Source organism: Schistocerca serialis, chromosome 6 (genome assembly GCF_023864345.2).
Source record: "Schistocerca serialis cubense isolate TAMUIC-IGC-003099 chromosome 6, iqSchSeri2.2, whole genome shotgun sequence".
Taxonomy (NCBI): domain Eukaryota; kingdom Metazoa; phylum Arthropoda; class Insecta; order Orthoptera; family Acrididae; genus Schistocerca; species Schistocerca serialis.
In genome coordinates, this window is record NC_064643.1 from 451988754 (window position 1) to 452006844 (window position 18091).

The window sequence follows — 18091 nt, forward strand, 5'->3', positions numbered from 1 at the left end:
ATATACTTTTACATAGAGGTAGTTTAAGTATGGAGAGCTCCCTTTCAGGTCTTTTAGCCGATATTTTTACCAACCATTCAGAGAATAACTTTTTCCAAGACAATCCAGATTTGACAAGTAGACTAATATACGAATTCATATACAATGATGATACCTTGCTAACGAATAGAGATAGCGACAAATGTGTTGAAAAAATTACTGACAAGTTCATTGGCCTATGTAGGAAAATCACACACATGTGAGATGGGGTCAAACAGATCAATTAACTTTTGAGACTTGAACAACAATATTTTACACAAGGAACATATCTCTGAGATTTACAGAAAAGGCACCCATACCAACAGTATCATAAATTACAACTCAAACCTCCCCAGTCAGCACAAAACATACTTCTAGCATCTTCGTCAGTGTCTACAGTAGAGTTCTGCAGCATGTGTCAATATTCCTTTGTTTGTCTGTATAGTGTAGTTTTCCATGGTCTTTATTATGGATCAGGACTGTAATTCCTGTATGCAGATGTGAGCCAAGTTGGTGACACTTCGCTCTCAGCTCCAGGCTGTGTTGGCTTCGGTTACACAGCCTGAGGCTGCAGTGGATGGGCATCACTGTTGTGGGCCAGCCATAGGGATATCCAGCATGACCCACGAGTCCACTAATCGGTCCACACTGGGGGCCAGCCCTATTACTGCTTGCCCTGACGCTGATCCCTCACCCATGGTCAAGTGGTAGGTCGCCTAGGTATGGGGCAGGCTGCAAAAGACTTCCCAGGGGGCTGAACATACGGCCTCCCTTGTTAGTCTGACAAACAGGTTCCAGGTGCTGTCTGTGGCTGACACTGCCCCTCAGCCAGAAGCAGTCACTTGTCCTGTTTCAGAGACAATCTCTCAGACTCTGCAAGATCTAGGCAGTCACAGAGGGAGGGATTACTAGTAGTTGGGAGCTCCAACGTCTGGCGCATTATGGGGGCCCTTAGTGTCATGGCTGCCAAGGAGAGGAAGAAAGCCAGTGTGCACTTCGTGTGAATACCGGGTGGAGTCATTCCAGATGTGGAGTGGGTCCTTCCAGATGCTATGAAGAGCACAGGGTGCAGTCAACTGAAGTTGGTGGCTCACGTCAGTGCCAATGATGTGTGTTGCTTTGGATCAGAAGAGCTTCTCTCTGGTTTCGAGCAGCTATCAGAAGACGTACAGGCTACCAGCCTTGCCTGCAAGATGACAGCAGGGCTCAACATTTGCAGCATAGTTGACCAGATTGCCTGCAGATCTCTGGTACAGAGCCTAATGGAGGGTCTGAATCAGAGGCTCAGACAGTTCCGCATGCATGTAGGCTACAGATTCTTCGACTTACGCTATAGAGTGGTGGGGTTTTGGGCTCCACTAAATAGGTCAGGAGACCGCCACATGCAGGAGGTAGCTACATGGTATTGTTGGGCTGTGTGGCATGGACTGGGCAGTTTTTTAGGTTACAGGATCTCAGGGAAATGCAAAAAGGGCTTCAGTCTCAAAGGGTGCAGGTTGAAAACAGGAATAATGTAAGTCTAAGAACCATTGGTATAACAGTTATAAAGTGTTGTAGCTGTGTTGGGAAAGTAGTAGAGCTCCCAGCACTAAGAGGAAGCACTGATGCTCAAACTGTTAGAGGCACTGAAAGTTGGCTAAAGCAGGAGATAAGTTCAGCTGAAATTTTTGCAAAAGGCCCTGTTCAGAAAGAACAGGCTAAATACAATTGGCCATGGCATTTTTGTTGCTGTTAGAAGTAACTTATCTTGTACCGAAATTGAAGTAGATAGTTCCTGTGAGTTAGTATAGGTAGACATCATTCTTGGCAAGCAGAATAAAATAATAATTAGATCATTTTACCAACCTCCAAACTCAGAGAATACAAGTACTGAAAGGTTCAAAGAAAACTTGAGTCCAATTTCAAACACATACCCAACTCTCGCAATTAAAAGTTGGTGGTGACTTCAATTTACCCTCAATATGTCGGCGAACATACGTGTTTAAATCCAAACGTATGCATAAAACATCTTCCAAAATTGTGCTAAATGCATTCTCTGCAGACTATTTCAAGCAATTAGTTCATGAGCTTACTCGAATAGTAAATGGTTGTGAAAACATACTTGACCTCTTGGCAACATGTAATCCTGAACAAATAATGAGCATCAAAAAGAACACAAAGATCAGTGAATAGAATAGTAAATGGTTGTGAAAGCATACTTGACCTCTTGGCAACATGTAATCCTGAACAAATAATGAGCATCAAAAAGAACACAAGGATCAGTGAATACAGGGTTTTGTAGCAAGATTGAATATCACAACTCAAAAATCCTCCAAAAAAATAACAAACAATATCTATTCAAAAAAGCATATACTAATTCACTTGATGCCTTCTTGAGAGATATTCTTCACTCCTTCAAATTAGCAGTGTGAATGTTGACCAGATGTGGTTTGAATTCAAAGAAATAATATTAACGGAAATTGAGAGCTTTATACCAAATTAATTAAAAAATGACAGAGCTGAGCCCACCCATGGTACACAAGACAGGTGAGAACGCTGTTGCAGAAACAATGAAAAAAGCACACAAAATTTAAATAAATTCAAAATCCCCAAGATTTTACAGAAGCTCGAAATTTAGCAAGGACTTCAGTGTGAGATGCTTATAACAGTTTCCACAACGAAACTTCATCTCGAAATCTGGTAGAAAATCCGAAGAGATTTCGGTTGTATGTAAAATATGTTAGTGGGAAGACACAAGCAATGACTTACCTGTGTGATATCAACAGAAATAGTATCAATGATAGTGGTGCTAAAGCAGAGTTACTAAACACAGCCTTCCAAAAATTCCTTCACCAAAGGAGACAAAGTAAATACTCCAAAATTCGAATCATGAGTAGTTCCCAACATGAGTAACTTAGAAGTAGGTGTCCTCGGAGTAGGGATGCGACTAAAATCACTTAACAAAAGCAAGTTTTCCAGACCAAATTGTACACCAATTAGGTTCCTTTCAGAGTATGCTGATGAAGTAGCTCTGTATTCAACAATCACATACAACCGCTTGCTTGACAAAAGATACATCCAGAGACTGGAGTTGTCAAGTCCCACCAACATTCAAGAAAAGCAATAGGAGTATCCACTAAATTACAGGATTTTGGAACTTATATTGTATTCAAACATTAAAAATTACCTAGAAGAGAACATTATACTGACATACTGTCAACACAGATTTAGGAAATGTCATTCTTGTGAAACACAACTAGGTCTTCGCTCACTCTAAGTGTTGAGTACTACTGACAAGGGATTTCAAATTGATTCCATATTTCTAGATTTCCAGAAGGCTTTTGACACTGACCTCACAAGTGGCTTGTAATCAAGTTAAGTACTTATGGAATATCGTCTCAGTTCTGCAACTAAATTCATGATTTCCTGTCAGAGAGGTAACAGTACATAGTAGTAGATGAAAAGTCATCAAGTGAAACAGAAGTGATTTCTGGCGTTCCTCAGGGCAGTGTTATAGATCCTCTGTTCCTGATCTATATAAATGATTTAGGAGACAATTTGAGCAGCCATCTTAGGTTGTTTGCAGGTGATGCTGTCATTTATCATCTACTACAGTTATCAGGCAATAGAAACAAATTCCAAAAAGATACCTCTATGGTGTGAAAATTTGCAATTGATCCTAAATTATGAAAAGTGTGAGGTGATCCACATGAGTGCCGAAAGGAATCCATTTAACTTTGGGTATATGATAAATCAATCAAATCTAACGGCAGTAAATTTAACTAAATACCTTGAAATTCCACTTACAACCAACTTAAATTGGAAAGAACACACATACTGTCTACACTAGGCATGTTCATCCTCTTTTTTTTAGTACTGTTGTGTGGTGTGGGATCCTTACCAGACAGGATTAAAAGGAGAACATCAAGAAAGTTCAAAGAAAGGCAGCAAGTTTTGTATTATTGAGGAATATGGGAATGTGTGTCACAGACATGATATGGGATTTGGGGTGGACATCATTGAAACAAAGATGTTTCTCACTACGATGGGATCTTCTCAATAAATTTCAATCACCAACTTTCTCCTCCACATACCAAAATATTTTATTGATGATGACCTCCCCTAGGGAGAAATGATCACCATAATAAAACAAGGGAAATCAGACTCACACAGGAAGATAAAGGTATTTGTATTTTCTGCATGCTGTTCAAGAGTAGAATAACAAAAAATTAATCCGAAGGTGGTTCAATGAACACACTGCCAGGCAATTAAGAATGATCTGCAAAGTACACATGTACATATATAGTTTCATGCACCATTAACTGGTTGTTAAAAATTCTAGTTTTAAGTACAGGGCATGAAGCTGAGATGAATACAATAAAATATAGCACCAAGGTCAACAACTACCTGCATAATTACATCAACAATATGTATAACAAAAATAGTATGAACAAAAGGAAGAGTGACAATAATTTTGATGTAGGCGATGATTAAAATAACAAGTACATTTGTTTACCATTCTATGGTACAATTAGTGACAGGGTAGCTTCAGCATTTAGAAAACAAAAAGCAAGAGTGGCAATTTCTACCAAGGGTAACATTGGTAGAATATTTAAAAAAAATATTGTTGGAAAAGGAAACCTTATCCATAGGTCAGGTGTCTACAGAATTGAATGTCCTGACTGCAAAGCTTGCTATGTGGGACAAACTGATTCAGACAGATTTAGCAAACATGTCGCATTAGATTACAAAAATGCAGCAAAGAAATCTAATTTTGCTGGGCACCTTCTTGCAAGTGGGCACAATGCACCAGTTATGTCTTCACACTGAGGATGCTCCTTTTATGTGAGAAGGGAAGATGTATGGAACTGTTTAAAGAGTTTATCTCCTGCCATCAAGCATTGTCTTGTGTGACGCTGCATAAAGGGAAGTTGGCAATGAGAAGCTCCCAGTTTTGGGAACAATTTAAAAATAGTTGGGATTTGGCTACTATGCCCTGAACCCAACAGACACTCTGATCTGATGATGATAACCTAATTATGATTAAATTTCTCCTACATCGCATAAGAGTTTCTGGAGACAAATGTAATGTGTTTCTCAAATTATTACATGACATAGTCAATGGTTTATTAGTTTTAACACCAAACTGTATAAATTATAATGGATTTGTTATGAAACTCATAAGCAAGGACATTTTAAAGGAGATGGGTTCCTAGCCTTTCGAAACACTGCTGATGGCATGATGTCTTTTAGCACCACTCTTATCTGTCTGATTTCCTTTAACAGTACTTTGTATTAACTTAGGTATTTGAACAAGATGTTTTGTATTTTTTAAATAATGTTCAATTGTAAAATGTGCAGCAGTCGCTGAGGCCACTAGGGAGTTCACTTAGTTACCACCATGTACAACTGTAAAACGTTCGTCACTGCTTTTAGTTACAACCATCTTATTTGTTTTATATACATCAGTTATTACAAAGCATAAAATAATAAATAAAATGATAAAACACATGACCTGTGACGTTAAAATAAAGTTAATACATGTTGTCAATGCAACATACATGTAAGGAGGGCATTGTAAGTTGATATGACATACACTGAAGATAGCTGAGTTGTAATCAAAAACAGCAGCCACAGTGTGAACTCACCATCTGACATGAATAGTCCAGTTGGGACTATGTGCATATACAATTGTTTTCAATGTTTTACCTTACATTTACTGGTATATATTTCATGACTGACTTACATTTAAAGCTTATGCAACTGTATATTTAATAATGATATGAATTAATAGAGGGAAACATTCCACATGGGAAAAATATATCTAAAAACAAAGATGATGTGACTTACCAAACGAAAGCGCTGGCACGTCGATAGACACACAAACAAACACAAACATACACACAAAATTCAAGCTTTCGCAACAAACCGTTGCCTCATCAGGAAAGAGGGAAGGAGAGGGAAAGACGAAAGGATATGGGTTTTAAGGGAGAGGGTTAGGAGTCATTCCAATCCCGGGAGCGGAAAGACTTACCTTAGGGGGGAAGAAAGGACGGGTATACACTCGCACACACACACATATCCAACCACACATATACAGACACAAGCAGACATATACAGAGGCAAAGAGTTTGGTATGCTTGTTACCTTATTGTAACTTGTTTTTCACATTTTTTTAGCACTGAATATAGCCACATAGTGATCAAAATCAAGATATGGCAATTGGTGACAGTGCATGATGAGCACGAATAGAAGAAGATGTCTGGATTTATTTGGGAAAAGTTTACTTCCCCAGAGTGGGATCAAACAGAACAGTAGAAGACTTTTATTAGAAAAGGAACCGGAACTCCAAACTGGGTAAGGCCACTGGTCATTTCTAATCTAATCAACTTTTGGAGAGGCTCTACTGAACACACTGAAAAAGGAAAAATTAGTGAAGAGTTTGATCAGGGCTGTAATACTTAAAGAGCTTTCAAAGAACATCTGACCAACACTTTTTTTTATTTATTAGATAAAAGGAGACTAATGGAAGAAATTCAAAGAGCCAGAAAACTTACAAGTGGCATTAATAATGATGTTGATGTCAAATATTGATTGTAAGTTATAAGTTATAAGGGGTGATTGAGTAAAAGATTAAATGAGATACCAGAAGATAAAGGATTTGAGGGGACTGAGGAACCCATACAAAAATTGTATCAATAAGCAGAGAAAATAAAAAGAGATGTGAACTTCAGATTTTCTTATGTATCAAACATATGGGATCTGGTGATATCTGAATTTCAATAAAGGAAGAGGGTGGTTCCAACGGACTATAAGAGTGTACAAGAATTTTAAAAAAAGACTAATAAGGTTAAGACGTAAGAAAAGGATATGGGAAAAGAATTTAAAAATAAACTGGAATGTTGAAAACAAATGGCCATGAGCAGAACATTGAATCTGCCACTGTTGCTGTGAGGGTTGAAGATGATGAATTACAGAATCAAGTTCAGATCTTCAGTACAAGCACGAGAGAGGAATGAGATCAGCTTTTTCTACCACAAGAGTTTATGAACATATTTGGGGAATTCATTTTATTAAAGATTGATTGGAGTTATAAGAATGAAAAAAAGTGAAAAATTTCCCCCCTTTGAATGAGAGTCCTATTCTCAAAATATGTCACGAAAATCAGTAATATTGTGTCAACCAAAAATACAGGAAGAAACTCTGTAATATTTACAAAAAACAATTAGTTTCAAAATTTTGGGTCAACAAGGAAAGGACTAATGCTGTTTGAACTTATCTACCTAGTTACAGACTTGGGGATGCAGTAACTTTGATTAATTCAAACACTGATCAAGCACTGTGTTGGTGTTAACAAATGGATGTATTGAAATAGTTTCTGCCTTTTAGGCATATTACTTCTTCCATTATATAATGCACACACAGTACAAAACTGAAGTACATTACAAATTTATTGCCTATTGTCTTCTGCCACACACATTTTGCCAGCCCACGTGGCTGGCATTGTCAAAGGTTAATCCTTAATTGCCGGTGGCAGACTGGAGTAAAGCTCGCAGCCTGAGATTACATGACCTGTTATGCCTGTGTCTAAGGACTTTTCTGTGGTCATTACTGATGTGGTTCTCATCTTGCTACACGCAAGGGCCATTCGCTGCAGCATGGGAATCCAGGATCTGTTTGGGGTGAGGCTTTCTTCTTTCTTGTTGAAACTATTGCATTTGCGAATTTCCACTGCTTCTCTCACCAAGCAGGCATAGTACCTCACCTTCACAGCAAGAACCCTTATGTCAGCTAATTTTATTGTATGTTCAGTCTCATACAGTGCATGATACACCATGGACATTTTTTTCTATATGTCCCAATGTGCAATAATTTATGTTTAATAATCCTTGTACTGATGGAGAGTCCAGACTTCCTGTACAGTATGCGGTATATTTGCAACACTATGAGTGGGTCCCTTTTGTACTTTGCAGCTAATGACCTTTTCACGTAGTAAGGGGAGAACCACACTGTAACTACCATCAAAAAGCACTCAGACTTTGGCATGGCAGGTACATTATATCTCCAGTTACAGGCTGAACTCCACACCACAAGCAATTGAGGGAATGGAAATTAGTGTTTAATAGCCTCGTTGTCAATGAAATGTTAAGAGAGAGAGCACAAGCTAGGTTTAAAGAAGGATGGGGAAGGAAATCTGCCGTGCTCTGGTGAACGCTATGCCAGCCACTCATGCTGGGGAAATTGCAGAATAATGTTAAAACAAACAATCACACACAGAATCCAATCAGCAATATTGCAACAAGTGGTCATGCAACAATTTTGTGCAACATAAACAGGTATACATCAACATTAATACCTTAGTATAAAAACCATGTGGAAAGGATAGATTGCTACTCACCACATTCAGGGGGTGAGCACTAGAAATATTTCAGCTTTCAGAGGAAGTCTTCGTTCAGAAGTAGAAAACTAACACATATTCATACAAGAGCAACTCACTCTACACTTGTACACTGTTTCTGGGAACTTGGACCTTAGTATCCTGAGGCAGTGGACATTGGACATGTGGGATCTCTACCAGGTCAGATTAAAGAAAGATGTCTGAGCAATTCTGTGGCTAGGTTTACTACCAGTAGATTCAAACAACACGCAAGTGTTAGGAAAATGCTCCATGTACTCAAATGGGAATCCCTGGAGGGAAGAAAACACTCTTTTCACAAAACACTATTGAGAAAGTCCAGATAATTGGCATTTGTGACAGACTGCAGATGATCTTACTGCCACTAAGATACACCTCCCATAACGACCATGAAGACGAGATAAGAGAAATTACGGCTAGTATGGAAGCATATCAACAGTTATTTTTCACCTCACACCATTTGTGAGTAGAACTGGTAAGGGAATGACTAGCAGTGGTACAAGATACTCCCACTAGGCTTGTGGAGTATGTATGTAGATGTAGGGATTTCATAGTAACTATTCACAAATCACTTCCACTGACTAAACACAGTAAATTTCATGTAACCGCTCACTCACTGGTTTCCATTCATTATTCAGAATTCTTGTTACACCTCTGTGTTTTGCCACTGCCTGACATATATGCAATTGAACATTCTAATGACTCTTAACAGCTCTGAAGAAGAACACCCACACTCTTTGCAATACTCAGATCTTCATCTTCAAGACTGAAATAATTGGATACTTTATATTAGGATATTTACATTGTTGTTATTTGTTTCAAGAACACTATGGTAAATTGCAATGAAACAATTTAAAATTCTGGTTCAATGTGTAGCACAAAAATAAGACATCAGAATAGACATTTATCTAACAGATGGTCAAATGAGGACGCTGAGCATGCACTTGACACTCGTCAGCTACATGCACCAAAAACAAAAGATTTTATTGTTATTTCTTTTTCCTACCTACAAAATGAATAAATATGTAAGTGAGTTTCACAAAGATATTAACTACCACAATATCTCTTCATCTTCAACAAGCATCAGTGTACCATCCAGAGTTGCAACAGCATATCTCTTGGTTTTTGGTGACTTCTTTGCTACTTCAGGAGGTTCAATATCTCCCACAATTTCTGTTGACACATTTGGATTACGCATGTGAGAAGATGCTAAAGGGTGGTAATCCACTAATGATGATGTTAGTAGGTCCTCACTGTCAACAAAACAAAACAAAAAGAAATTACTAAGTAGATCTTATAAAAGGGCACCATACAAACATAAATATTGAATTAATACAGAATATATTATTGGAAAAGAAATGTCCTCACTTTATTGTTAGAATGATAAACTCATTACATTTTTGCACAACTACTTACAGCAAATTTCAAATAAAAATCAGAATATAGCACACCTATCTATATTTGCTGCATCTTCACTCTCACGGATGAGGCAACTTATCTTCATATAAGTACCTCCTGGCTGTGCAACAAGGAGACATGGAGCACCATCCTCCCCATAATGGTGCAAAGTCACTGTGCCAATTTGATTTGTACATTCCCACTTATTCAGGCACAGAAGCTTTCCATTTTCAGGGTTACTCATATCTGCATTTTGAACAATCCAACGATATGAACGAACAACACGATCTGTCAGTCCCAGTACAAGTTCATTGCATCCATCACCATCTATGTCTCTTATCAAAGCAACCTGACAAAATTGAGAGAATAGATTCGAAAGTAATTACTATTGATATGATTCTAAGTATTATTAGTTTCCTACTGGCAATCTTACAATCTTCCTACCCTTTACCAATTATTTTTTTACACTGTAACAATTAGTGTTACAACATAATTGTAATTGCTGCTCTCCATACTTACTACACAGTAGAGAATAATGTAAGGCTAGAGCATTGCCAGAGTGACACTTGTTGGTGTGCATTTAGTGTATTTTCGATAGGTTTCGGTGTCAACTGACTGTCCAAGAGAGCAAGTAAAAACAATCTACCAAAACAGCTAACTACTGTCTAAATAAATGAGCATAATATAGCATAAAAGGTAACTAAACAATACCTAACAACAAAGGTTTTCATTTGCCATAATGTAAACTACGGGGATTAACATTTAGATATTAGAACTCAATACGTGAAAAAAAAGTTCCTTTCCATTATTGGAAAATACACATCAAATAAGTTAAACCTTGCCTCTCAAACTTCACAGAGATCACTCTACTTTGGGTGTTTCACAACTGCCTGCAGCCCACCATGACCAATTGTGACAAACAGCTGTATGAAAATCACCATTAAAACAAGTCGTCACTCTCAACAACAAAACCCTGACATCTCAGAAACACTCAGCCAAAAATATCTCATTATATGCTTAATTTCATGACACCAAGATCATCAATTGCAACAGTTAAACTCAAAGGTGGCAATAAAGATTGGAGATCAAACACCAAGGTATGGGACATGGTGATTTAAAAACAGTTTTACATGTTACTATGACTAAACGCCAATCTGAAGCAAATGTTTGCTAAAAACATGGTTTGGTTGACAAAAGATAAGCAGGTAAATGTTATTTCTGAGGTTTTAGGAGCGCATTATCTGCAGGGGTTTGGAACATGATCAAGATGACAACATCAAAGACAGTGATGGTGAGGACCCACAGCAGCACAGTCTTTAGTGCGCAAACTAAAATTTCATGAGACCAGTATTAACAAAGACTGAAAAATTTTTAAAGGTGAACTGCAAATAAAAGCATAAAAAAATGCCCTAAGGAGAGAAAACAGTGGAAAGAATCAAAAGAATGCAGCAGATATCTGCAGCTACCTTATCAGTGAAATAAAAGGGTTGGGCCAGGCACTCCACAACATACTAAAATCTCCAGTCAAAAGCCTAGGACAGAGTCCAGATACTTCACAAAATTTTAGAAGCCTGACAACACTCGTGACGTCCTCAGCTAATATACGGAACAGATCCCCATCTAAATTTGCTTCTGCCCACTTATCGCTACATAAAATGCACACAGTTAAAATGTAGTGTGTAGTAATTTGCATACCACAGGCATCTCACACCAGGTGGTACTTTCATCAGAGCAGGAAGAAATGTGTGAGGGGACAGTGACCAATTCAGAGGCAGGTCAGGGACACTTCATCCCGTTGAAGTGACCAGCAGGAGGAATGTAGTGGCTGGATAGCTGGCTTTATCAGCAGCAGTTTATCATCCATCACTGCCAGTCACCCCTCTTCCCACAACTGCATGGATCTTCAACTCTTCAGTGAAATGTTAGTCTGCAGGGGAATGGCACAGCCTGCAGTGAAATGGCATACTGTGCCACATTAAGTTCCCTGCAGGTCCCCTTTGCAGCTTGATCTGTCCGTTCATAGCCAAAAATTCTCACACACCCTGGTACACAGCAGAATAATACGTGCCTCTCCCACTGTAGAAGGGTGTGTATTAGCTGGAATGTCTTTATGCCAGGTACAGGCACTGCAATGAGGGTTAGGAACAGGGAATAAGATTTGTGACTAACAATTTGAAGGCAAGAACTGCCTTACAGGTAAAACAATGTCTAAATACTAGTGCAAAGGTCCAGGAAAAGCTGAGGTATGAGTTACTGAGATCAGCAAGTAGTATACCTACGAATGTGAGTGATGGCACCTTTTACTGACTGGTATACAAGGTGTGAGCAATAAACAATTCTTTTTTAATTTTGCAGGCATTATAAACCCGATCTTCAAAAAATCTTGTTAGTATGTGTGTTCCTGATGTAAGTTTCCTTTTTCAACTCATTTGAATATTTACTTTATTGTTGACAGTTGAAAAGGTTCTACGTGTTTTGAGTGCACAGCGAACTTTTTTTTTACTTTCGAAATAGATAGATCAAAGAAGTTGCATTACATTTTGCTTGAAAAATGGAATAAAGTGGCAGCGCCACATTTGAAATGTTGAGTGTGGCTTTTGATGAATCCATTATGAGTAAGACAAGAGTTTAAAATGATATAAATGTTTCAAAGAGGGTCAAGAAGCCATTGAAGATTATGACTACCCTGGACACCCTAGCACATCAGTTATGGTTGATAATGTGGAAGAACTAAAGAAAATTTTTCTGGAAAACTCATCAAATCACCATCAGAGAGGTTGCTAATGATGTCAGCATATCCTTTGGCTACTGCCAAGCAATTTTTTTATGTAGCACCAAAGTTTGTTATGAAATTGTTGAATTTTGACCAAAACTGACATCACGATACATCGTTCCGTAATTGCTAATGAGGTCAACAATGATTCAGAACTTCTAAAGAAGGTTATAATAGGTGACAAAACAATGGTATACAGGTATTATGTCAAAATCAAGGCCCAATCATCCCAATGGAAACTGCCTGAAGAGCCAAAACCGAAGAAAATTCAACAAGTTTGATCACATGTGAAGTTTCTTCTCACTATTTTCTAGGATAGTGAATCACAAGTTTCTGCCTCATGGTCGTACAATCAATAAGAAATACTACCTGGAAGTTATGTGCTGTTTGCACATATCAATCTGAAGAAAACAACCAGAACTGTGGTAAAACCACCCATCGAAATAGCTTCACAATATGGCTACCACTCACACTTCAATGCTTCTTCACAATTTTTTTTGGCAAAAAACAAAACTCTTAAGTGCGTTTGGTCACCATATTTGCCACACATGGACCACTGCGACTTCTTTCTGTTGCTGAGGCTGAGGAGAACCATGGACGGTCATTGTTTTACCACCATTGATGAGATAAAAACAGAATTGATGAAGAACCTGGACACCATAAAGAAAGAAGAAGCGCTTCCAAGATTGGAAAAAGTGCTGGCCCAAGAGTATTATACCTGAGGGGGATTATTTTGAAGGGGACAAAGTTGATGTTGGCAAATAAAAATTCTTTGAGAGAAACAAACACGTCTGTTACTTTTCGATCACACCTCATGTAAGCAAAGGATTCATTCCATGAAAAGTGAAAGTTCTGTTTCAGCTGCAACACTTCCCATTCCTTTCCTTAGTGGCAAACTGAAACAGCTCACATTCTCAAGCCTTTGCTATACATTGTCATATTCAGGTCTATCTATTTCTTATTTCCATGTAAAAATTTCAATGTAAATTGCACAAATGTTACATCAGTAACCAAGGAATGACCAAAATCATGAAATACTATGGAATGGCTTCACTCATACCTGACGTCTTGCCAACACCATGTCCTGCACCATAAAGTCACAATGGAGGCACGTAGGATCAGGCACCCCAAGGTTCAGTATTATGTCCTATAGCCTTTTCATTGTGTGTAGATTATGTGTCATCTGTTTTGTACTGCTGCAAATACCACATGCATGCTGATGATCTCCAGTTGTGCCTAAGTGCAAAACCAAGAAACCTAAAGACAGCTATCAAGAATCTCAATACCAACCTGTGTGCACTATCAAAATGTGTACAGGATACATGGTTAAACGTCAACCCATCCAAAACCCAAACAGTACTGTTTGGCCGTTCTAGAGTCATTAGCATGAAATATCAGGAATCCTTACCATTTTTAAGCTTAAACAGGACAAATATCAACTTCTCTCTTACAGCAAAGAATCTACGAGCACTAACAGATGAAAATCTAAAGTGGACGGAGCATGTGCAAGAAGACATCAGCATTGCCACTGTACACACTCATTACCCAGTTACATATTTCTTTCTAACTAGATCTTCCTCATGTGACTCTTCAAGCTTTCCTGGCAGATATGTTGTAAATAGTCTTCACGGGTTTGCCACCGGATCACATTATGCAAATTCCAGAATATTTCCTCAGAGCAACTGTCTGACATCTTCAGTTGGTTAAACCTTGCTCGTGGCTAGGTACGACTGACGGTATCCACACACCGACACCCCATTTTCAGAACATGTACGCGAAGAATATGCTGCCGTGGAAATCACGCATGCGCAATGATTTGCCCTATTCAAACTCCCTCTCCCGAGAATCTCAGAGCGGCTCTCCCGGACGTGCGCTGTACGCTGCGTTTATCAACAGTGCGGCCAGACATTACTCACCAATGGCTGTACTAGGCCAGTGTTATGACAGGCCTGTTATCGAAGAATCTTGATTTTCAAGTCATGATTTAATAGCAGCCAATGCAGGGCTCCAGGCTGTGCTCAGTTGAAATCCCGTATCCCTGTTGATGAGATTGTCGGCTGTACGATATGTATTGATTCCTTAATGACGCAATCCCAGAAAGATGATGCTGAGGATAAAACTTCCGACTTTTCATAAATCATGCGATGTCCTGATCCAGGCAGTGTTCTGCAATTGCCGATTTTTCCGGTTGACGAAGGCGTATATGACGCTGATGTTCATTGCAGCGTTCTTGTACCGTGCGGCATGTCTGGCCTATATACGCTGTTCCACATTGACAAGGGATCTTGTACACACCACAGTGCTCTGAGGAAATATTGTGGAATTTGCACAACGTGATCCAGCGGCAAACCCATGAAGACTATTTAGATCTTCCTCATTTCCAAGTTTTCTTAACTGATGCAGTCTCCTTAAATTTACTTTCCCCAGAACTCACTATATCAGAAAACATTTTTTTGTACACTTATAAATTCTTTCTATATCTGCCACTACCATCATCATCATCATCATCATCATCATCATGATTATCTTCATCATCATCAGTATTTACTCATATTGCCACATTGCCACTTCAGACACACTGAGCAATTTAATACTACTTGTCATATTGAAATTATTTTTCTTAGGCAACTATGATGTAAAACAGATATTATATGTGTGAAACCCTCATCCGATGTAAGAGGGGGCCTGATGGCTCTAATCAGATCATATTAAATAGACAAAGAAAATCAAGTGTGTCGCCTAACCCATCTACATCTGTACTTTCAATTTTGTCATATGTTACGGTTCTTTTTGTTTCAATTTTCTGTTCAACCCCTGTGACTTCCAAAATTTTTTTAGGGTAAATTTTTCCTAAGGACAGTGCTGTTGAACAACTAAAGACACCATTGGAACAATAAAAAGAAACAAAAAAATGGCAGCTTTGACAGTAAAATGGTAAACAATCATGATATATTAGGCATTTCCCACCAATACATAAGAAGCTTGTTCAACAAGATAAGTTTGGTTCTTATATGAGTACAGGACATTAAAAAATTGAAAGGTATTCTTACAGGTGTGTCATGTGTAACAGAACATCCTCTGGAGGTCACAAAAACTGTACAGGTGCATTTAGATGGATACAAGTTAATACCTTGTTACTTTAGATGTAACTTGTGGAAAGGGGGAGTGGCTACACACAAAGAAGAATAAAGTCCCAGGTCACAGACTTCAGTGAATCCGGCACGGAACACCCATTAGACTGCCGTACTTCAGAAAAAGGCTTGGAAACATATAAGACAGTGAAACTTCCTGGCAGATTAAAACTGTGTGCCGGACTGAGACTCGAACTCAGGACCTTTGCCTTTCGCGGGCAAGTGCTCTACCATCTGAGCTACCCAAGCACGACTCACGCCCCGTCCTCACAGCTTTATTTCTGCCAGTACCTCATCTCCTACCTTCCAAACTTAACAGAAGCTCTCCTGCGAACCTTGCAGAATTAGCACTCCTGAAAGAAAGGATATTGTGGAGACATGACTTAACCACAGCCTAGGGGATGTTTCCAGAATGAGATTTTCACTCTGCAGCGGAGTGAGCGCCGATATGAAACTTCCTGGCAGGTTAAAACTGTGTGCTAGACCGAGACTCAAACTCAGGACCTTTGCCTTTCGCGGGCAAGTGCTCTCTCTACCATCTGAGCTACCCTAGCATGACTCACACCCCATCCTCACAGCTTTATTTCTGCCAGTACCTCGTCTCCTACCTTCCAAACTTAACAGAAGCTCTCCTGCGTACCTTGCAGAATCAGCACTCCTGAAAGAAAGGATATTGTGGAGACATGGCTTAGCCATAGCCTAGGGAATGTTTCCAGAATGAGATTTTTCACTCTGCAGGAGGAGTGTGCACTGATATGAAACTTCCTGGCAGATTAAAACTGTGTGTCGGACCGAGACTCGAACTCGGGACCTTTGCCTTTCGCGGGCAAGCGCTTTATCATCTGAGCTACCCAAGCACGACTCATGCCCCGTCCTCACAGCTTTATTTCTGCCAGTACCTCGTCTCCTACCTTCCAAACTTAACAGAAGCTCTCCTGCGAATCTTGCAGAATTAGCACTCCTGAAAGAAAGGATGGTAGAGCGGGTAAGCTACTACAAACAGCATAGTGAACGCATTATTGTGGCCAAGATAGACATGAAGCCATGGAGAAGAAATAAAAACTTTGAGGTTCGCTGATGACATTGTAATTCTGTCAGAGACAGCAAAGGACTTGCAAGAGCAGTTGAACGGAATGGACAGTGTCTTGAATAGAGGGTATAAGATGAAAATCAACAAAAGCAAAACGAGGATAATGGAATGTAGTCGAATTGAGTCGGGCGATGCTGAGGGAATTAGATTAGGAAATGAGACACTTAAAGTAGTTAAGGAGTTTTGCTATTTGGGGAGCAAAATAACTGATGATGGTCGAAGTAGAGAGGATATAAAATGTAGACTGGCAATGGCAAGGAAAGCGTTTCTGAAGAAGAGAAATTTGTTAACATCGAGTATAGATTTCAGTGTCAGGAAGTCGTTTCTGAAAGTATTTGTATGGAGTGTAGCCATGTATGGAAGTGAAACATGGACGATAAATAGTTTAGACAAGAAGAGAATAGAAGCTTTCAAAATGTGGTGCTACAGAAGAATGCTGAAGATTAGATGGGTAGATCACATAACTAATGAGGAGGTATTGAATAGGATTGCGGAGAAGAGAAGTTTGTGGCACAACTTGACTAAAAGAAGGGATCGATTGGTAGGACATGTTCTGGGGCATCAAGGGATCACCAATTTGGTATTGGAGGGCAGCGTGGAGGGTAAAAATCGTTGAGGGAGACCAAGAGATGAATACACCAAGCAGATTCAGAAGGATGTAGGTTGCAGTAGGTACTGGGAGATGAAGAAGCTTGCACAGGATAGAGTAGCATGGAGAGCTGCATCAAACCAGTCTCAGGACTGAAGACCACAACAACAACAACAAGGTATCCTTATCAATCAAGTTTAACAAACAAAGAAGATGCAAACTTTCAGAGAATTTTAAATGCTGACTCAGTTACACTATTCGGAGAGAATTTACACGATGAAAAATGGGAAGAAGTTTACCAAGGACACAAAGCAGACGAGAAATTTTTCTTCTTTCTTAAAAACCATTCTTAGCACATTTTGAACACTGTTTTCCTTCACAATTGGACTGCAACATTTACAATGTAAGCTGAGAAAAATGGTGACTAACATCTGGGATCAAAATATCTTGAACTACGAAGAGAGAGCCTTATTTAATGCAAGGGACTTGCTCTAATCAAGACTTAAAACTGTGCTATGAGCAGAATGCAAATTTTTTCAGCATGTCAACAAAATGGCAAAAACCCTGTACTACGCAAAAAATATTCAAAACTATAAGAACAAGCCAAGGTCAATTTGGAGGACTGTTGGGCATTAAACAAATAAACTTGGTAAGGTAAATTATACTGCAGTCCCGCATGACAATAGTAGCAAGACAC

The 18091-nt window shown here is 39.0% G+C and overlaps 1 protein-coding gene across 2 annotated transcripts in view; it reads right to left on the reverse strand.

Annotated features, from left to right (window-relative positions):
* LOC126483679 (KICSTOR complex protein ITFG2-like) overlaps positions 1-18091 on the reverse strand; it is a 50056-nt gene that overhangs the window by 18171 nt on the left and 13794 nt on the right. For both annotated transcript variants that reach the window (XM_050106759.1, XM_050106760.1), the window contains exons 2-3: positions 9865-10160; positions 9469-9666 (exon numbers count right to left, since the gene is read on the reverse strand). In XM_050106759.1, the coding sequence (XP_049962716.1) occupies positions 9469-9666; positions 9865-10160 (494 nt within the window). The remainder of the gene's footprint in view (positions 1-9468; positions 9667-9864; positions 10161-18091) is intronic.